At 40.2% G+C, this 23129-nt stretch overlaps 1 protein-coding gene across 1 annotated transcript; it reads right to left on the bottom strand.

Annotated features, from left to right (window-relative positions):
- Nucleotides 1–3997: 3997 nt before the first annotated feature.
- Nucleotides 3998–23043, bottom strand: LOC132820914 (superoxide dismutase [Cu-Zn]-like). Its single transcript, XM_060833270.1, has 5 exons — nt 22897–23043; nt 14093–14186; nt 7409–7478; nt 6497–6614; nt 3998–4147 (listed from the first exon to the last, which is right to left on the bottom strand). Exons 1-5 carry the CDS (start codon nt 23041–23043, stop codon nt 3998–4000), a joined length of 579 nt encoding a protein of 192 aa, XP_060689253.1.
- Between the last annotated feature and the right edge of the window lie 86 nt (nt 23044–23129).

The raw sequence follows: 23129 nt of genomic DNA, 5'->3' as shown, positions 1-23129 counted from the left end.
GGTGGACGGGATGGATGGGGTTGGAGTGGGGCCAGATGGGTGTCGGGGTGGGACCGACAGTGAGTGGGATGGTGCAAACGGGGTTGTGGGCTGGAGAGGGTGGCGGGGGGGTCGCACGCAGTGTGCTGGTGCCTAGTCTCCTGAATGGGGGAAATAGACTTAGCAAGTGCTCGCTTTGGCATTCCCATTGAACTGATGGTGGGGCGTACTGTGGGAGGCTTCAGCAAAGCTGCAGGCCTCTTACACACAAGTGTGTGTCTGCTCAGAAACAAACCCTGAGTCAGAGGGAGGAAGCAAGGCAGGCAGAGCAAGGAAAAAGGAAACTTCAGAAAATTCCAAGCCCTAGAGGAGAGGCATTGAATCAATTAACCAAATCATCAATTATCCAAACAAAATAGTGCCCGCCCATCTCATTCGGATAATCAAGGATCCTCTGTACCAAGGAAATTCACATGCCATGATCAGATTAAATAAGCTAAATTGACTGCTTATCCTATCCTCTATGATAGTTCCTAAATAATCAAATTGATAATTTATGATGCTAGATTAGAATGTAATATTTTATATTCCTGTCATATACAGTATAGGATACGTCATGGTTAGCTTTGTGAACATGACAGGAAAGCCCATTGTGGTGAAATTTCTGAGGCCAGTTCTGACAACCTCACTAGGAGTTCAAAGTGGACTTAAATCAAGAAGAAGACGATAGAAATCAGTTTGATACTTGCAGTCTGTTTTCAGCAAGAGCAATGAGTGCTGAGACCTAACCCTACAAGAACGGCAGTGGCACTGGACGGCGCACCACAGTTACTGCGAGGATACAGTGGGCATTCTTGGAAGGTTTGGAATCCTTGCAAAATCCTGGTTCTTCAAACTTGCTGTCCTTGCTTCATGGTGAAGAAAGTGAAGTAATTCTCCTGAGAGTACATAGCTTCAATAAACTGAGTTGTCTTGCTGATGTTACCTGTTACAATTGGAATGACCTTGTGACAGAAATTCACAAGGCTGACCTTGACAGCTACTGAAAATCCAAAGATCTGAGTCCAGCTCTGTTGCAACAGGTGTCATATTTTTGATACTATTTTCTGAAACAGAAGTTTTTGATGCCCACTTTGCAAGTGGTATGAAATTCTGATCTTGAACAGCTAAGATTTATACAGAATGTATCTTCCCTTCCTGTCTCTTTCTCAGCAGTTGCAAGTTTATGATTGCTATTAATGCTCCTTGTTCTCTAGCTGTAGAATCAGACTCAACAGAACGTGTAAGAACAGAATTATAAGAATTGTAAAATACTGCAAAATTATAAAGTTGGTTATTTTCTTTCAAATAAAAGTTAAGAAAAATACATGGTTTGGAGATTCATAAGATAATATTCTTTCATTGCAATTGTGACGACTGTCCAGAAAGGAACTGTGTTGCTTGTAAGGTGCTATAAAATCTCCTGAGGTTGTGTAAGGTACTAAATAGCTGAAAGTTTGTCTTCTTTGTATCCAAATGAGAAACTAAACTCAAGGATCCTTGTTAGATCCACAATCTAATTACCTACACTATCAAAGAACTGAAGTAATCAATCATTTTAAATTTTTGCTTTCCATTCTCATAAAATATTATTCGTTATTGTAAGCAAGTGGGCTTGAAAATATGTACTTTATGGGTTCACAAAATATTGCAAAGTCCATAACAAAGGCTCTGTAATTATAAACTTATCAGTAAGTGCTGGAACTACGCCAAAGAGGTTCAGATGGCCAAGGTCCCTTGTTGAATAAGCTAAATTGTCTAAAGAGATTAAATGTTCTGTGATTGCTTTCTCGTAAGCAAATGTATTAAGTTATATTTTTTGTTTAATGTAGCATAAAAGATAAAAACATCATATGGTCAAGTTTAAAATACATGGAAGAAACATTGGTTTCTGTCAAAAATTGGGGATTTAAAATGTGTATCCCTGTGACAAATGCATTATCTTGGTTAGTTACCTCGCCAATAGGCACAGGAAAAGATTTTACTTTGTAAATTTAACTGAATGAATTATTTTTTCTGTATTTAAATGAGGTGAAAGGATATTAAAAGATTTTTTTTTAAAAACGTATAAGGTTAGAACACAGAAAAGCACATGACAGTAGCTTTAGAAGCAAGAGTTCAAAACTGAACAAGTGAGACTTTGTAGTTGAAGAAGCTGGTGGTGATGTTCTTATCTTTCTAACCAGATTGTGATTTGACGTAACAGAGAAAATTGCAGGACTGAAAATCTACACTGTAAAATTTAGAAATATAATACAAATTTAAGGATTTTTGAATGGAATCTATTTCTTCTATAAATTCCAACAAAATTTCTGCTCCAGGTGAGAGGCCATTTCTTACATCCACCTTTTCACCTGTATACACATACAAATGTCAGGAATTGCATAAAGACTTCTATTATGCACATGCCATTAGTCATTACACTCCCAAGTTAAGATAGATAAAAATAAATGAGAAAAAAACAAACAATTAGCTTTTATTTTCCCGTAAGGAGTTCCAGATTTGTAATTCACTTTGACAAATTGAGTGACTCTGGATAAACCTGACATTTTTCATGCTCACCCACAGTAGGAATACTATTGTAGCAATTTCCCCATTGAGGATACGATGATTACCAAGTTTGAAGAGGATGTGCCCATAGCTAAGAAAAGAGACTGAGTTGACATCAAAGGGGGATTATGTCAATCCATGAGTTCTCATTTTGACTATGTAAGCTTTCAGATCTTATAAGCAGTTGAGTAAGGATTTTCTCTTCTCAACTTTGTTTCACTAAAGATTCCCTATATTAGGTATGTCGTCTTATCTAAGGGTTTCCTCAGGTCCAGGAAATTACATAAACAAGTCTGGCTGACAAAATTCATAATCCTTTGACTATGTATCATTCAACTGTCCTTGGGAGTCTTATGCTACAATAAACAGTGAGCCATCTGAGCTCAGAGCTGCCAGGTCATCAATATCATCTTCAGAATATTCATCCATTTTGGGCTGATTCCAAAGTAGTAGTATCAATGAAACACACTGGATTTCACATAGTTAAGGGGCAATTGAGAAATTCACATGGTGCAGCTTCTACTGTGGAGCTGCTGGATTTCCTGAAAAGAAAGAAATTCCACTCAATCAATGTTCTATGATCAGCTCCAATTAACCTTGCACATCAATCCAAAATGTTCAATGGGTTTCCATACGAGCCACTCCACGATTTCAGCTCTATTTTAGGAAAACAATGAAATGTTGAGTCAGCTTCTCAAAGACAAGATGCAGTGCTTTCCAATATTTACATGGTCTTTCCTTCTCACTTCCAACTGATGCCAAACTCATCAAAACCTTGTTACAACGAGACCCACACATCTTCCAGTCATATTATCTTAACAATTTACATCTGTAAAACAACTTCAATAAAAAGAAGTAGTTTTATTTTGTCATTAACTAAATTTCAGAGAAGAAGTGACATTTTGGGGGGAAATGGCTGTACATAACTTTATAGAAATCATAAAATACATATTGAAAAACACTTTTACCATTGGTATAGACTGCTAAAGATATTAATACATTTAATCTTCCAAAACGCATTCTAGTTTTAGTTTCATTCTCAGACTTCTTGAAATATTGCTCAATGAAATAAAATGTTGCAAAGCGTTATCATTCTGTGCTGCAGCTATTTCTTTATTCTCAAAACCTAAGTGTGATGCAAAATAGAACTGCAAACATTGGAGTACAATTGACATTTGATTCAAATCAAGTTTTTTGGTACAGAGCATTGTTTCACAAAAATTGGAAAGGAGCATTTCTTAAGAATGGTTGGTCCCTAAAATAATTCATTTTGGAATTAAAGTGGAAAGAAAATACCTTTGCTCATGCAAAAACAAACATGCAAAACCATGTTTCTTTCAGCTGGAAAACAGATTTGCAGGTCCACAAACAAGGAACGTATGGCAAACAATCATAGATAAATATAATTTTGTAATGTGAACTAATAACTTTATTGGTTAGGCTTTTCTTCTAAGACTTCCTCTAAAATATCACTCTGACAAATTCCTATCACTCCCCATGCTAAACCCTCTCCACTATTTCCTGTTGTCAGGCTTTCTTCATTATCACCTTTTCCGAGGTCATCTTCATTCTGGTGAATCTATGGAAAATAAAACATGGAAGTGTGTAACCATTACATTCAGTGTCATTTTATGATATTTACTCATAAAATGTAGTAAAGACGGCATTTGGTACACTTGCCGTCATTCATCAGAACACAAAGTACAGCAGTTAGGATGTAATGTTGTGGTTGCACAGAACATTGATGAGGCCACTTTTAGAATACTGTAGTGTACAATTCTGGTCACCCTTGTAATACGAAGGATGTTGTTAAACTTGAGAGGGCCCAGAAAAGATTAACAAGGATGTTCCTGGGACTGGAGAGTTTGAGCTATGGGGAGAGGCTGAATAGGCTGCGGCATTTTTTTCCCTGGAGTGTCAGAGGCTGTGGGATGACCTTATTCAGGTTTATAAAATCATGAGGGTCATGGATAGGGTGAATAGCCAAGTTTTTTTTTCCCCCTCTGGAATGGGAGTCCAAAACTAAAGGGTTATGGTGAGAGGGGAAAATTTTAAAAAGGACCTAAGGAGCAACATTTTCACGCAGAGGGGGTTGTGCATTTATGTAACAAGCTACCAGAGGAAGTGGTGGAGAAAGGTTACATTACAACATTTAAAAAGGGGTCTAGATGGATTTAGAGGGTTCTGAGCCAAATGCTGCTGGCAAGTGGGACTAGATCAGTTTAGGATATCTGGTCGGCATGGACAAGTTGGGTTGAAGGTTCTGTTTCAATGCTGTATAATTCTATGACTGTATCCCCATCCTCACTGAACACCTAGGCAAAAAGGTATAGCTTTTCCCTGTACTTTTAAGAATGCTAACTTGTCCTTATTAGTCCACTACAATCTCTCAGCAGCTAGCTAATATTTAAGTGTGAAGGGAAAGTTTTGGGGTTCCTTTTTGTTGATAAGAAACTTACCTTGGTTCATGGTAAACAAAGGTTGGAATGAGAGGTTGGTCCTATCGTTGCATTAATTGCACTTTTACACTCTGGAGATAAGAATCAGAGATGTAATTGCTTTCAAAAATATAAGATTCTGTAAGGGCTGTATAGACAATCAGGCCTGAAGCTTACGGAAAAGAAGGTTGTGGCAGTTTCAAGGAGTTTAGAGTCATAGAGATGTGCAGCACAGAAATGGACCTTTTGGACTAACTCATCCTGCGACCATATATCCTAAATAAATCTAGACTCATTTGCTAGCATTTGGCCCATGTCCCTCTAAACCCTTCCTATTTATGTACCCATCCAGATGCCTTTTAAATGTTGTAATTGTACCCTCCTCCACCATTTCCTCCGGCAGATCATTCCATACATGGACCACCCTCTGCATGAAAATGTTGCCCCTTGGGTCTTTTTTAAATCTTTCCCTTCTGAACTTAAACCTATGCCCTCTCGTTTTGGACTCCCCTGAATGTGGAAAATACCTTGTTTATTTACCTTATCCAAGCCCTCACTATCCCATCTACCTGCAACTCCACTTTCAAGGAACTATGAACTTGCACTCCAAAGTCTCTTTGTTCAGCAACAATACCCAATTACCATTAAGTCTATAATTCCTGCCCTTATTTGCACGTCACATTTATCTAAATTAAACTCCATCTGCCATTCCTTGGTCCACTGGCCTATCATTGTACTATGAGGTAACCTTCTTCGCTGTCCACTACACCTCCAATTTTGGTGTCATCTGCAAACTTACTAACCATACCTCCTATGTTCACGTCCAAATCATTAGAACACTGGAATTCTGGTCTCCCTGCTGTTGTGAAGGATGTTGTGAAACATGAAAGATTTTGGATAAGATTTACAATGATGTTGTCAGGTTTAGAGGGTTTGAGCTGTAGGGAGTAGCTGAATAGACTTGAGCTATTTTCCCTGAAGCGTCGGAGACTGAGGGGTAACATTATAAAGGTTAATAAAATCATGAGGGACATGGATAGGGTAAAGACAAGGTCTTTTCCTCAGGGTGGGGATTCCAAAACTAGAGGGCATAGGTTAAAGGTGAGAGGGGAAAATTTAAAAGGGACCGAAGAAGCAACTTTTTCTCGCAGAGGGTGGTGTGTATATGGAATGAATTTCCAGAAGAAGTAGTGGAGGCAGGTACAATTACAACACTTAAAAGACATCTGGATCGGCATCTGAATAGGAATGTTTTAGAGGGAATATGGGCCAAATGCTGGCAGATGGGACTAGATTTATTTAGGATATCTGGTTGACATGGATGAGTTAGACTAAAGAATCTGTTTCCATGCTGTACATCTCTATGAGTTGAAAAGAGATTACTGTTAAATCCATTCACCAGGAGAAGAAAAGTTAAACCTGATAATACACAAGTCTAATCTAACATTTTGGCATTGTTGCTATAGCTGGAGGGCTATTTTGGTACCCACCACCAGGGAGCGTCCAAGAATAGAATGAATTCCTGTCAGATGGAAATGTTGCACCTCCATATCCAGCTTGGCCAAACCGTCTTCATTCACTTCCACATTGCCCAGGTCACCTGCATGTCTATTTGGATGAAAAGTATTTTGTTTTAAAGAATCATAGAATTTTAAATAACAGAGGAAGTCCATTCAGCCCATTGGCAACACAGACACAATCAGAAAGAATGAATGGGTAAAGGATCTGTGGTTCTATATCGAACACACTTTTGTGCATATGGAACCTATTTCCTTAATAAGTGACGTTTCCATCACAGTTTTTTTCTGGGATATTGCAATGTCCAAACAACAGTTGAGATAAAACAAACTCCTTACCTTTCCTCTTGTTTCATTTAGTAATATTCTTAAACTTATATCTTCGATATGGACTACATACAAACATTGCTGCACACATGGAAAGGTGAACAGACCCAAGTCACTGAAAATAAACCTACCTTGGGCTCTTCAATCTTTGTTACCTGTCATTTTCAGGTCCCCCAACAGAACATCAATTATGCATAATGGCAGGTAGAAGCTTGTTAGGTGATTTCATGAAGATGAATGACAGAGATAGGCCTGAAGCAATCAGATCTGTCTCATTATGAAAAGATGCTGGCTTGCTCCTTTTGCAAACACAGAGAAGCATCCCAAAAAATCACAAGGCAATGTAAAATGAGCAGAAACGTGACATTCCAGATCAACATTCCCTTTTTCTATATTCAGAATTGAATATTTCATTGGAAGAGAAAGAAATGGCTCCAACATTTTACAAAATACAATGAATTTACACATCTCAGAATTGAAAGCATCCAAATTCAGCATATCTTTTTCAAAAAACTGCATTTTCTTTTTAGTTTCATATAAAACTGAAACAGAACTTACCTGTTGTTCTCTTCTGGTGCACCATGGATTTCATGGTCTGGATTGTAATGAGGTCCTGCACTAATCCAATCTAAAACAAATAATTATACTCAGTGCCTTTGCAAAACCAGCTTTTTGAAATGGGGAAGGATAGGGTGAAAGGGAGGTCAGCAAAAGGTATTACAAAAGTAAGTGTTTTCCAAACAAAATGTAACTTTAATCATATAAATTTTGCATTAAAATATTACATTCAACCAACTTTGCTATGAAGAATCTCAAATATAAACTGAGCATATATATATATATATATATATATACACACACACACACCATCTTACTTCTTCCAATTGTTTGCCCTATGAAGGTGCAAGGATTTCAGAGTTTATACTTTAGAAGGCACAAAAGATTTTGAGCTCACGACCTGAGGAAAAACTCTTTCCTAATTGAAGGATCACTTTTTCCTTTCAGTACCAGAGCATAAAGACTAAAGACTGCACCCCATTGTGAGTAAAAATTCCTTAATAAGACATTTTCAAATTGATATTATTAAGTATATTACAGTCCTTCATGTTAGGATATAAAGTGTTGGTTCCCAATTCTGAATCGGATCCTAAATACCTAAGAATTAAAGATAAAAAGGCAAAGAGATGTTGTAAACTAATTAGTTAATTGTACGCAAATGTACAAAGGACTCTTGTGGTTCAAGTATGGCATGTCACAGAGTCTCTGAACAGGTTGATTTAAGATAATTGTGCAAATATACATGAAGGACACTCATCTGGGAAACAGCTGTGGTTGGTTGAAATAAAACTCTAACTAGAAATTGCATGGACTTTGCCTTAATAAAGGAAGAGGGAACAGTATGGTTCTGAGGCATGGTTTTCCTGCTGAAGTTAAATAGGGATCCGTTCAGTTATTGGACCATCCTGATGGCTCAAATGCATGTAAATATAGTCTTGTACAAGAAAGAGATGCCTTTGTTGGGTAGAGTCAAACTCCAATGTCAGAGAGTCATAGAGATATGCAACACAGAAACAGACCCTTTAGGTCCAACTCACCCATGCCGACCAGATGTCCTAATCTAATCCACTCTCATTTGCCAGCACTTAGCCCATGCCCCTCTAAATCCTTCCTATTCATATAGCCATCCAGATGACTCTTGAACGTGGTAATTGTACCAGCCTCCACAACTTCCTCTGGCAGCTCATTCCATACATGCATCATCCTCTGCGTGAAAAAGTTGCCCCTTAGGTATCTTTTAAATTTTTCCTCTCTCACCTAAATGTTTCCTGTAGTTCTGGACTCCTCGATCCCAGGGAAAACAACTTGTCTATTTACCATATGCATGCCCCTCATGATTTTACAAATCTCTATAAGGTCACCTCTCAGCCTCCGACACTCCAGGGAAAACAGCCCCAGCCAATTCAGCCTCTCCCTGTAGCTCAAATCCTCCAACCATGGCAATATCCTTGTAAGTCTTTTCTGAACTCGTTCAAGTTTTACAACATCGTTCCGATAGGAAGGAGACCAGAATTGCATGCAATATTTCAAAAGTGACCTAACCAATGTCTTGTACAGCCACAACCAATGTCCTGTCCCTCAGCATTCCCTCCAACAACTTGCCCATCGCTGATGTCAGGCTCATCTGTCTATAATTCCCTGGCTTTTCCTTAGCACCTTTCTTAAATAGTGGCTCCGCATTAGCTAACCTCCAGTCTTCTGGCACCTCACCTGTGTCTACTGGTGATACAAATATCTCAGCAAGGGGCCCAGCAATCTCTACCCCAGCTTCCACTAGCTTACTAGGGTACACCTGATCAGATCATGGGGGCTTATCCACTTCTATGCATTTCAAGACATCCAAGCACGTCCTCATCTGTAATATGGACATTTTTCAAGATATCATCATTTATTTCCCCACTTCCATGTCTTTCTCCACAGTAAACACTGACGCAAAATACTCATGTAGTATCTCGTTCATCTCCTGCGGCTCCACGCTGCCTTGCTGATTTTTGAAGGGCCCTATTCTATCCCTAGTTATCCTTTTGTCCTTAATGTATTTGTTAAAACCCTTTGGATTCTCCTTAATTCTATTTGCCAAAGCTATCTCATGTCCCCTTTTTGCCCTCCTGATTTCCCTCTTAAATATACTCTTACTGCCTTTATACTCTTCTAAGAATTCACTCGATATCTGCTGTCTATACCTGACATATGCTTCCTTCTATTCCTTGACCAAAACCTCAATTTCTTTAGTCATCCAGCATTCCATACATCTACCAGCCTTTCCTTTCACATGAACAAGAATGTACTGTCTCTGCACTCTCGTTATCTCATTTCTGAAGGCTTCCCAATTTCCAGCTGTCCCTTTACTTGCAAATACCTGCCCCTGAATACTTTCAGCTTTTGAAAGTTCTTATCTAATAAGTAGCGTCTCGACTTACAAACTTAATTCGTTCTGGGACTCGGTTAGCGAACTGAAACAGTTTTTCCCATTGCTCGGATGGCATAAGAATGCTTGGACGGCTGTTCACAGCGCACGTGCCAAAGACTAACTGAATGAGATCACGCGGGGCCCGAGAGCTTTTATGTAGCAAAGCAGAACAATGAAACCACGTGGTCGCACACAGGCTTTTTGTGTTCATACCTTGAATTTAGTACGTACTTTGAAGCAAAATTTTATGTACAATCCTGTTTGTAAACCGATTTGTTCGTGAATGGGGTCGTTCATATGTCGAGTCGCTACTGTACTGTCAAAATTGGCCTTCCTCCAATTTAGACCTTCAACTTTTAGATCCCGCCTATTCTTTTCCATCACTATTTAAAACTAATAGAACCACGGTCGCTGGCCCCAAAGTGCTACCCCACTGACAGCTCAGTCACGCCCTGCCTTATTTCCCAAAAGTAGGTCAAGTTTAGGTACATCCACATACTGAATCAGAAAATTTTCTTGTACACACTTAACAAATTCCTCTCCATTTAAACTTTTGGCACCATGGCAGTCCCAGTCTATATTTGGAAAGTTAAAATCCTCTACCAATAACCACCCTTTAATTCTTACAGATAATTGAGATCTCCTTACAAGTTTGTTTCTCAATTTTATGCTGACTATTACAGGGTCTATAATACAACCCCAATCAGGTGATCATCCCTTTCTTATTTCTCTGTTCTACCCAAATAACCTCCTTGGATGTATTCTCTGGAACTTCCTCCTAAGTACAGCAGTAATGCTATCCCTTATCAAAAACACAACTCCCCTCCCCTCTTGCCCCCCTTTCTATCTTTCCTATAGTATTTGTATCCTGGAACATTTAGCTGCCATTCCCATCCATCCCTGAGCCACATCTCTGTAATTGCTATGATATCCCAGTCCCATATTCCTAGCCATGACCTGAGTTCATCTGCCTTCCCTGATTGGCCTCTTGCATTGAAACAAATGCAGTTTAATTTATCAGTCCTACCTTGTTATCTGCTTTGTTCATGCCTGCCCTGACTGTTTGACTCGCTCCTTTTGCCCAACTCTACCAGTCTCAGATTGATGTCTTCCCCCCACCCCCCCAACCCTCTCCAAACCTTACTAGTTTAAATCTTTGTGAGCAGCTCTAGCAAATCTCCCTGCCAATATAGTAGTACCCTTCCAATTCAGGTGCAATCCATCCTTCTATCCCAGAAGAAATTCCAATGATCTAGAAATGTGACCCTTTCTCCCCTGAACAAGTTCCTCAGCCATGCATCCGTCTGCTCAAACTTCCTATTCCTACACATACGGGCTCATAGCACCAGGAGTAATCCAGACCCTCGAAGACCTCCTTTTTATATTTCTGCTTAACTCTCTATGTTCTCCCTTCAGAATCTCATCCTTTTCCCTTCCAATGTATACAATGACCTCCCGCTGGTCTCTTTCCCCTTTGAGAATCTTCTGCACCTTCTCCAAGATAAGCTTGATCCTGGTACCAGGGAGGAAACACACCATTCTGATTTTTCGTTGCTGGCTGCAGAAACGTCTGTCTGTGCTTTTGACTAGACAGTCCCCTATCACAATCTATCGCTTGGAACCCAACATGCCCTTCATTACATTAGAGCCAATCTCCATTCTAGAAACTTGGCTGCTCGTGCTACATTTCCCAAAGAGTCCATCACCCTCCACATTTTCCAAAACAGCGCATTTATTTGAAATGGGGACAGCCATAGGAGAATCCTGTACTACCTGCCTACGCCTCCTACCTTTCCTGGAGTTACGCCATGTACCTGATTGCATCTGCAGCTTTTTGCCCTTTCTAAAACTGCCATCCATCACATTCCCAAGCTCTTGTAAATTCTTCATTGCCCCTAACTGCTGCTCTAACTGATCCTTGCGATCTGATAGGATTTGCAACCAAAGACACTGCAGACGTAATCATTAGTAACATGTAAATTCTCCCTAATCTCCCACATCCGTCAGGAAAAGCACATCAGAGTCAGAAAGTGTGGCGCTAGAAAAGCACAGCCGGTCAGGCAGCATCTGAGGAGCAGGCAAGTTGACGTTTTGCGCATAAGCTTCTGGTCAAAACGTTGACTCTCCTGCTCCTCAGATGCTGCCTGACTGGCTGTGCTCTTCCAGTGCCACACCTTTTGATTCTGATCTCCAGGATTTGCAGTCCTCACTTTCTCCCAGGAAGAGCACATCACTCTACTAAAGGCCATCTTTGCTCCTGCACAATCTGCAGACCCAGAAAATAGCACCATCTTATTGCTCTAAAAAAAGGTGCTCCAGCCTAACTTAGACTGTTTTCTTCATATGGTATTGTTCAAAACCAAACTGTGTTTGTGATTTTTTTTGTGTCTAAAGGATAATTTTGAAATTCAAAAAAATGTCATTACTTCAAGTATGCACTATATTCCAAAGAGCAGGACAGGAGGAGTGAATGTATGAAATGTGCTGATAATATTTAATTGATTCCAGTTATGACTACTTTATGTGAAGCTATGGAGCTTTGGTTGCATGAGTAACTGTGCTCTCAATCCTCAAGGTGGTGCAGACAAAAATACTGAATTTTTATAGGCTTGCACTATTTTGTGCCTGATTTCATCAATGCACCAATCTGAACTATATTTCTCAAAATCAAACAATTAAAGCCTCTACTCCTATATGGTGGACAACAAAACACAGCAGATATGACACAACCTGATGGCTTAGTCTCTGCTGCAGTATCATCAGACAACCTCCTACAATCAATGTTTGTGTTATTCAGTAATGATTGACTTAAACATTGCATCAGCACCAGACATCTGTCACTTCATAGTTCTACAAAGATAAACTCCAGTTGGACAGTGCAACTAACACTAGAACCAAGTATTATAATTCTGAAGGGCTACATCAGTGAATAATTATTTTATTTTCTAGTGCTTATCTACACTGGGGTGTAGGGCAAAGAAAAAAAGCACGAAGGATTTTTTTCACGCTTGTCCAAAAGCATCATTGTTGTTTCCATAATGAATCCTGAGACACTAACTCTTTCTTTGACATTTTCACAACATTGTCACCACATGAATAGAGTGACATGAAGTGACCCACTTGGGTCCTCTGCCATTTGCAATCATGTGGTGATATAGTTGGGAGGGATAGGTTCACCAACAATTTGTTGTCCTATTAAGATCTTAAAGTATAAAACAAAATTGTCATACTCTGCAGATTCCCTGCTGATTTGTCAAGACTGTCAAGTTTTACACTGTACCTCCTGCCTGCAGTGTACTGACAAGCAGTTTTCAGGATTTGTTACCTTGTCTATACTCCTGCATTCTAATGAAGAATAGACCATCCACATTCATGTGTACCTAATTATTCAGTTCCTCTAAATTATATTGTCTTTTTGAGCTATCTGATTTTTTTTTTGAGTCTACATATCCATAACATGCTTCAGATTTCTTTGGCTCTGGACTTTTCTGCACTTTTTTGATACATTGTAAATAAACCCTCAGCATTATTTCACTGTAGATAAACCCTCAGCATTATTTTGGAAATTGGCTAAATATGTATTTGTACATTTCAGATCCTCCATTCTTTAATACCGAGTAAGAAAGGTATGTGTCTCTCCCTGCAGTTATTCCAAATTTTTGCCGTAGAAGTAGACATAGCCTTTAAATACATACTCCCTATGCCACAAATTCATTTTATATTAGGATTTTGTTGTTCTAAAGGCGAGACAACAATGTAAAATGCCCTTCATGCTACTCATTGTTGCCTTGGAAGATCATGTCTGAGCTAAAATTAATATACTTCAAAATTCCCAGTTACTAATATAACATTGCACTTGGAGTCACTCACTATCATATGTTACTGGTTAGCCAAGCAGCTGGTTGAGATGGATATAATGCAAAATTCTATTAGAATACTTTATTTATGATGATGACATCCATGATGTTTTATTCCACATGGGAAAGCAGAACTTACAAATATGTGAAAAAACTGAATAAATACATAGCAAGCAAGAATGGAAAGAGGTTTCTCATACTTAGAGGGAAAAACATATCAAAGTGCTTGAAATATATGAACACATAATTTAAGTCTTAAAGAAATTCTGAGTTTGCCCTCACTGCTTGCAAGTTAAGATGTGAGAGTTTACTGACATTTATTCTTTGTCCTGTTGGTGAAGATTATTCAACTATTGTTGTACGAATTTACAAGCATTTTTCTCCATGTAATTATTATAGTAAATATTTGTTTCATACCATTGGTTAAGTCACCAAAGCAATGAACGTGAAGGCCATGCTTTCCAGGAGGCAGTCCAGTAAATTCCCCTTTTACAATCACACAGTCAGTTACCTATAAAAGCAAATTCCTCATTCAACAAATGTTACTGGCTTTGGAAAGTCAATTTAATGTAAATGCAATGAAAATTAGCAAATGGATGTACAAATGCCTTAATATGGATAAGTGACATACACATTTGGCTGAATTTTCTTTTGGCTGTGTCAACTTTTGAGGACCTTCATGGGCCGGATGCTCCCCTCCATGAGACAAAGAGACTTTTGTCATGAGCATCATGTCATATTTAAATCTCAACTTTGCACTATATCAAACATCGTCAGTTTGATCTGAAGTAACCAACCGGGTCAGTGGGGTGACTAATGCCTGGAGGAATGCACAGCAATACAGTAATAAGGTTAAACTTCTGTCAAGATTAAATGCCATGATCTTCATTCAGCTCCCACACACTCATTCTAATTCTGCAATAATACCCACCTCCTAACAATGTTCACGGTTTATCACTATAAATATTGCATGCAACATCCTTCCTCAATGGTTCTCATTCAACCCATTTCCCCACGAAACAATTAACCTTTCTAACCTCTGCACTTCTTATAAACTCAGGGCACCTCACCAACTTTCCTGACTGATGATAGAACACACACTGGACAGATGATAGTGACATAATGGTGTATTGGTGCTAAACATTACATGCTGTCTGTATGCTAAAAGGTGAAACAAGGCAGGGATACTATATCGAAGTAAACAAAGTGAGTGAATGTGAAGGAAGCAATTAAAGACCCCTGAGATGCACCCTGTTCCGATGCATGAGATGAGTGCCTGCCCTTCTGCACAAAGCGGCCTGGGTGCAGTATTGTAATGTCTGCGAGCTCCAACTGCAGTGCTGAATTGAGTGAGTCTCACATTGTCCATGATGTGGTGAAGCTGTTGTCTTGCCAATGTCAAAACTTTTTGGATGAATGGTGCACATGGTTGTTGTCTATGGCATGTGCCCTTGAGGATGCTGAGCTGAATGGAGATCTGGAACAAATTCTGGTCAGCTGCATTGCCAGGTATCCACTTTGTCACAAAGCAATCAAAGTTAGGACCTAATTATTCAGGGGTATTTGACATAGCAAAAGAACAAAAGGGAGTGGTGGTGGTTAACTTTTTCAAAATGAGATGAAATAGGTATAGCAGGAAATGATCTATAGAATCCATTCGGGTGGAGGTAAGAAATAACAACAGAAGAAGACATTGATGCCAGTAATCTAAGCCCCCAACAGTAACTGTTGTATAGGAAAGCGAATAAATCACGGGATAATGAGAACATGTGAAAAAGGCAGTTAGCTAATCACGGGTGACTTAAATCTTCAATTTTCTAAGTTGCAAAAATGAATTGGCAAAGATTGCCATGTAAAAAAATTCAGAGGGTGTATATTGATGTCGTTTCTTGGAATAATATGTTAACGATGCAACCAGGGATCAGACTATTTTGGTAAGAGATCTACTAGGGAACAGTGACCATATAACAGAATTTAACATTCAATTTGAGAGTGAGAAATGTGGGTCTGAAACAATTGTGATAAATTTTAAGAGTAATTGTATAAGAATGAAGGGTGAGAAGGCTGGAGTGGCCTGGAAAAGGTGTTTAACAGAAAAGATTGTTGAGGAACAATGACAGGACAATGACAGACAGAAAATAGGTAACGACTCAGCAAAGAAATTCTTAGTAAGAAGGATTCTACTAAGGAAATAAGCCAACTATCCTTAATCAAGTAAGCTAACAACAGTATCAAATTAAAAGAAAAATATTCAACGTGGCAAAGATTAGTGGTAAAACGAACGCTGGAAAAGTTTTAAAAGCCAACAAAAGATGACCAAAACGATAATAAAAACAGAAAATAAACTATAAGGCAGGGGATGGGAATCAATGGAGGAAATCAGAGAGAAGTAAAGTGGAACAGAAACAAAAGACAGCAAGGGGAAAAGTGAAAGTGCAAGGCAGAGAAACCAAAGACAAAAATCAAAAAGGGCCATATTACACCATGATTCCAAAAGGCCAATAAATGTCAAAAAACGCCTGAAGGGTCTGTGTCTCAATGTGAGGAGCATTTGTAATAAGGTGCATGAATAACTGCACAGATAATTATTAACTGATATGATGTAACTGGATTGATAGACCTGGCTCCAGGATGAACAAGGAAGGCAAGTCAACGTCCAAGGTCATTTAATTTTCAGGAATCATAGATGGAAAGGAAAGAGAGGTGGGGTAGCGTTGCTAGTTGAGGAGGAGATTAATGCAATAGTAAGGGAGGACATTAGCCTGGATGATGTGTAATCTTTGTGGGTGGAGATGCAGAACACCAAAGAGAAAAAGATGTTATTGGGAGTTATGTACAGACTACTAAACAGCAGTTGTGAGATTGGGGATTGATAGGAAATTAGAGATGCATGCAGTAAGGATGCAACAGTTATTATGGGTGACTTCAACCTACATATTGATTGGTTGAAGCAAACTGATAGCAATGCAATAGAGGAGGATTTCCTAGAATGTGTGAGGGACGGTTTCCTCAACCAATATGTTGAGGAACCTACTAGAGAGCAAGCCATCCTAGATTGGATATTGTGTAATGAGAGAGGATTAAGCAACATTATGGTGTGAGATTCTTTGGGAAAGAGTCACCAAAATATGGTAGAGTACTTCTGTAAGCTCGACAGTGATACAATTAAATCTGAAATTAGGATCCAGAACTTAAAGAAAGCCATCTTTGGTGGAATGAGGCATGCATTGGCTAGGATAATCTGGCCAAGGATACTTAAGAGGTATCTTTGATGGTGGATAGGCAATGGCAGACACTTAAAGAACACATGGATGAACTTCAACAATTGTACATCCCTAATGGTGTAAGATAAAACAGGAAAGGTGGTTCAACCATGCCTAACAAGGGAAATCAGGGATAGTGTTAAAGCCAAACAGGAAGCATATAAATTTGCCTGAGAAAGCAGCAAACCCTAAGGACAGGGAGAAATTTAAAATTCAGCAGAGGAAGATAAAGGGATTAATTTGGAAGGGGAAAATAGAATATGAAAGTAAGCTTGTGGCAAACATAAAAACTGACTGCAAAAATTTCTATAGCTATGTGTAGAGAAAAATACTGGTGAAGACAAATGTAAGTCCCTTGCAGTTAGAATCAGGTGAATTCATAATGTACAACCAAAAGATGGCACACCAGCTGAACAAATACATTAGATCTGTCTTCACTAAGGAGGTCACAAATAACCTTCAGGAAATGCTTGGGGACAGAGGGTCAAGCATGAAGGAGGAAATCCTTATTAGTCAGGAAATGGTGTTGAGGAAATTAATGGGATTAAAACCTGATAAGTCCCCAGGGCCTGACACTCTGAATCCCAGAGTAATTAAGGCAATGGGCCTTGAAATAATGGACCATTCTGTACACTCTGGAAGAGTTCCAATGGACTGGAGGGCAGATAATGTAACTCTACTCTTTAAAAAAGGAAGGAGAGAGACAATAGGGAATTATGGGCTGGATAGACTGATAACAGTGGTGGAGAAAATGCTGGAGACGATTATTAAGAATGTAATAACTGAGCATTCGGAAAGTGGTGACAGAATTGGTCCTAGTTAGCATGGATTCACTAAAGGAAAATCATGCTTGACAAATCTGCTGGAATTTTTTGAGGATGTGACCAGTAGAGTGGGCAAGGGTGAATCAGCAGATGTTATGTGTCTGGACTTTCAAAAAGCTTTTGACAAGGTTCCATATAAGAGATTAGTGAAGAAAATTGAAGCTCATGGTTTTGGAGGTAATATATTCACAGACAGGAAGCAGAGAGTTAGAATAAATGGGTCCTTTTCAGAGTGGTTGGTAGTGACAAGTGAGGTGCCACAGGGTTCAGTGCTGGGATCCCAGCTATTCAAAATACACATTAATGATTTGGACAAAGGAATTGAATGCAATATCTCCAAATGTGCAGATGTCATTAAACTGAACAGCAGTGTGTGCTATAGGACGGATGCTAAGAGGCTGCATGGTGGCTTGGACAGAGTGGGCAAGTACTTAGAAAATGCAATATAAGGTGGAAAAGTATGAGGTTGTCCACTTTGGTCACAGAAACAGGAAGGCAGATTATTATCTGAAATGGTGGCAGTTTAGGAAAAGGTGAGGTTCAACGACACCTGGGTATCATGACAGAATAGTTGCTGAAGGTTGGCATGCAAGTGTAGCAGGCGGTGAGGTAAGCTAATGCCATGCTGGCCTTCATAACGAGAGGACTTCAGTATCAGACTAATGATCTCTTGCTGATGTTATACAGGGCCTCAGTGAGGCCACACCTTGAGTACTGTGGTGCAGTTTTAGTCTCCTAGTCTGAGGAAGGGCATTCTTGCGATTGACAGAGTCCAGTGAAGGTTCACCAGACTAACTCCCAGGATGGCAAGACTGACATATGAGGAAAGACTGGATTGACTGTGCTTGTACTCTGAAGTTTCAAAGGATGAGGAGGGATCTTGTGGAAACTTACAAAATCCTGATGTGACTGGACAGGCTAGATGCAGGAAAAATGTTCCCACTGTTGGGGAAGTCCAGAATTAAGAGAAACAGTCTAAGAATAAGGGGTAAGCCATTCAGGTATGAGATAAGGAAAGAAGTTCTTCACTCAAGAGAGTTGTGAACCTGTGATTGCATGATCAGCCATGATCATACTGAATGATGGCGTAAGCTTGAAGGGCTAAATGCCCTACTTTTGTACCTATTTTCAATGTTTCTGTTTCTAAGGGCAATTCTGCAAGTGAAGTAAAAAACAGACAACAAGAACATTTTTAAATATGAAAAATGGCAAAAGAAAGCCAGAGAAAATATGGCTGAAGAAATAACAATGGGGAGCTGAGAAATAGCAGAGAAGTTAAACAAATACATGTTAGAAGATATTAATGGCATTCCAAAACTATTAAACAATCAAGGCACTGAAAGGGGAGAAAGTACACATAATCTCTATCACTAGAGAAAAAGTACTGAGAAAACTAATTAGGCTAAAACCTCCTAAGTCCTCTGGAGCTGATGGGTTGCATTCTAGGATTTTAAATGAAGTAGCTACAGACACTGTGGATGCATCTCTCAAGAATCCTTTGATTTGAGAAACATCCCAAAGAAAAGTACCAATGTAACATCGTTATTCAAAATATGAGATAAAAATAGGAAGCTATAGGCCAAATACCTTAACATTTATTATTAGGAAATTTTTAGAATCTTGCAAGACAATGTAGTAGCAGAGAATTTAGAAATACACAATAAAATCAAGTCATGTCAGAATTGCTTCATGAAAGAGAAATCACACCTGACAAATTTATTGCAATTCTTTGAGATGGTAACAAACAGGATAGATAAAAAGGAACTACTAAAGGGGCGGCACGGTGGCACAGTGGTTAGCACTGCTGCCTCACAGGACCAGAGACCCGGGTTCAATTCCCGACTCAGGCGACTGACTGTGTGGAGTTTGCACGTTCTCCCCGTGTCTGCGTGGGTTTCCTGCGGGTGCTCCGGTTTCCTTCCACAGTCCAAAGATGTGCGGGTCAGGTGAATTGGCCATGCTAAATTGCCCGTAGTGTTAGGTAAGGGGTAAATGTAGGGGTATGGGTGGGTTGCGCTTCGGCGGGTCGGTGTGGACTTGTTGGGCCGAAGGGCCTGTTTCCACACTGTAAATAATCTAAAAAAAAAGTGTAATATATTTGGATTTCCAAAAGGCGTTTGATAAAGTACTGCATATAAGACTATTTATATAAAAGCCCAAGGTGTTGGGAGTAGTATATTAGCATGGATTGGCTAACTAATTGAAAACAGAGTTGGGATAAAAGGTGGCATTTTCAGGATGACAATGTGTAACCAGTGGAGTGCCACAGGGATCAGTGTTGGAGCCACATGTATTTAAATATACATTAATGACTTGGATGATGTAATGAATGAATGAATGTACTGTTGCCAGGTTTGCCTACTTCTGATCCTATATCCGATTTATTATGGTCTTGACTTTCATGTTATGGATTGTCACTGTCAAATGTTTCTACACTAACTGCGAAAATAGCAAATTGCATAGACATGAGACAAAGACTAGTTAATGAGATACTAATGTATTTAAATAGGCCTGTCATTGCACACTTGCAGGAATCTTGGCCTCTTCCAGTGGGTCCCAGCATCACAGATACCAGTCTCTAGCCAATTCGATTCACTCCACGTGATATCAAGAAACGGTTGGAGGTACTAGATACTGCAAAGGCAATGAGCCCTGATAACATTCCAGCAATAGTACTGAAGACGTGTGCTCCAGAACGGTGGCACGTGGTTAGCACTGCTGCCTCACAGCGCCTGAGACCCGGGTTCAATTCCCGACTCAGGCGACTGACTGTGTGGAGTTTGCACGTTCTCCCCGTGTCTGCGTGGGTTTCCTCCGGGTGCTCCGGTTTCCTCCCACAGTCCAAAGATGTGCGGGTCAGGTGAATTGGCCATGCTAAATTGCCCGTAGTGTTAGGTAAGGGGTAAATGTAGGGGTGTGGGTGGGTTGCGCTTCGGTGGGTCGGTGTGGACTTGTTGGGCCGAAGGGCCTGTTTCCACAACTGTAAGTAATCTAATCTAATCTAATCTAAACTTGCTGCTCCCCTAGTCAAGCTCTTCCAGTACAGTTATAACACTGGCATCTACCCAACAATGTGGAAAATTGCCCAGATATGTCCTGTAGACAAAAAGCAAGACAAATCCAAGCTGGCCAATTACCGCCCAGTCTTCTCTCCATCGTCAATAAAGTGACGGAAGGGGTCATCAACTGTGCTATCAAGCAGCACTTGCTCAGCAACAACCTTGCTTGGTGACACCCAGTTTGGATTTCACGAGGGTCACCCAGCTCCTGACCTCATTATAGCTTTGGTTCCAACATGGACAGCTGAAAATGTGTTGCTGGTTAAAGCACAGCAGGTTAGGCAGCATCCAAGGAATAGGAAATTCGACATTTCGGGCATAAGCCCTTCATCAGGAACATGGACAAAAGAGCTGAATTCCAGAGGTGAGGTGAGAGTGACAGCCCTTGGCATCAAGACTGCATTTGACCAAGTATGGCATCAAGGGGCCCTGACAAAACTGGAATCAATGGGTATCGGGGCAAACACTCTGCTGGTTAGAGTCATACCTGACACAAAAGAAGATGGTTGTGGTTGTGGAGGTTAATTCATCTCAGCTCCAGGACATTTCTACATGAGTCCCTCAGGGTAGTATCCTAAGCCCCACCAATCTTCAGCTGCTTCATCAATGACCTTTCCTCTGTCATAAGGTCAGAAGTCAGATGTTCACTGATGATTGCACAGTGTTCAGCACCATTCACAAATCCTCAGTTACTGAAGCAGTATGTGCTCAAATGTAACAAGATCTGGACAATATCCAGGCTTGGACTGACAAGTGCCAGACGATGACCATCAGCAATAAGAGACACTCTAACCACCGCCTCTTAACATTGAATGGTATTACCGTCACTGAATTCCCCCACTGTCAACATCCTTGGGGTTACCATTGACCAAAAACTCAACTGGACTCACCACATAAACACAGTGGCTACAAGAGCAGGTCAGAGACTAGGAATACTGCTACGAGTAACTCACCTCCTGACACCCCAAAGTCTATCCACCTACAAGGCACAAGTCGGGAGTGTGATGGAATACTCCCCACTTGCCTGAATGGGTGCAGCTCTAACAACACTGAAAAAGCTTGACACCATCCAGGACAAAGCAACTCGCTTGATTGTTTGTAGATGTGGTGCCAATCTATCCTTCCACCACCGGCGCTCAGTGTGAACTATCTATAAGATGCACTGCAGAAATTCATCAAAGATGCTTAGATAGCACCTTCCAAACACATGACCACTTCCATCTAGAAGGACAAGGGCAGCAGGTACTTGGGAACACAGCCAGTTGCAAGTTCCCCTCCAAGCCACTTGCCACTCTGAATTGGAAATATACCGGCGTTCCTTCCAAGTCGTTAGGTCAAAATCTTGGAAATCCCTCCCTACCAGCACTGTCGGTCAACCCACAGCAAATGGACTGCAGCGATTCAAGAAGGCAGCTCACCACCACCTTCTCAAGGGCTAATAGGGATGGGCTATCAATGCTGACCAGCCAGCGACACCCAAGTCCCACAAATGAATAAAAATAATTTCTAAAAATTCTCATCTAGCTGTTAAAACCTTGCATGGAAAAACTGGAATTTTAAATGTCAGGAATCTAATTTGCACTCTTGCCATATTTTCCCAACAGATTTTCCATTTCCCATGTTCTTCTAAGTTCAATAATGTTAATTAAATTATAGTAATCCACACTCACCCATAAATTAAAACCGTATACATATATATGTACACATTGAATTATGTCTTGTACAAATTAGTGACATATTTGCCATAGGGCAGTACGGTGGTTCAGTGGGCAGCACTGTTGACTCACAGCACCAGAGACCTGGGTTTGATTCCACCCTTGGGTGACTGTATCTGTGGAATTTACACATTCTCCCAATGTCTGTATGGGTTTCCTCTAGGTGCTCCGATTTCCTCCCACAGTTCAAAGATGTGCAGGTTAGGTGAGTGGCCATGCTAAATTACTCATTGTGTTCAGGCAAGTGTAGACTGGCTGTATTTGCCAATGGGAAATGGGGATAGGATAGGGGCATGGGTCTGGGTTCGGATGGTATTGTTCCACCTACGATACATTCTTATGGGTAAGACCCGCTTGTACCCAGCTGAAATTGTCTAGAGTCGAGCTTTCCACATGCCTTGGAATGATGCCTCCTCCCGTATTCACTTGCACCACATGGCTGAAGACATGTCGTCCTATGTTCTTTCCTTGACTAATATTTTGCGAGGTCTTCACTCCCAAGTCCATGCCGATCATGAGAAGCTCCCCTCCCTCAACAGTGTTCCAACTGTTGAATGAGGCTCCTTCGTTCTCATCAAGAATTGGACACACTG

This window comes from Hemiscyllium ocellatum, chromosome 12, assembly GCF_020745735.1.
Source record: "Hemiscyllium ocellatum isolate sHemOce1 chromosome 12, sHemOce1.pat.X.cur, whole genome shotgun sequence".
NCBI classification, from domain to species: domain Eukaryota; kingdom Metazoa; phylum Chordata; class Chondrichthyes; order Orectolobiformes; family Hemiscylliidae; genus Hemiscyllium; species Hemiscyllium ocellatum.
The sequence above is the reverse complement of the archived record's forward strand: the minus strand, read 5'-3'. Positions and strand labels throughout refer to the sequence as shown.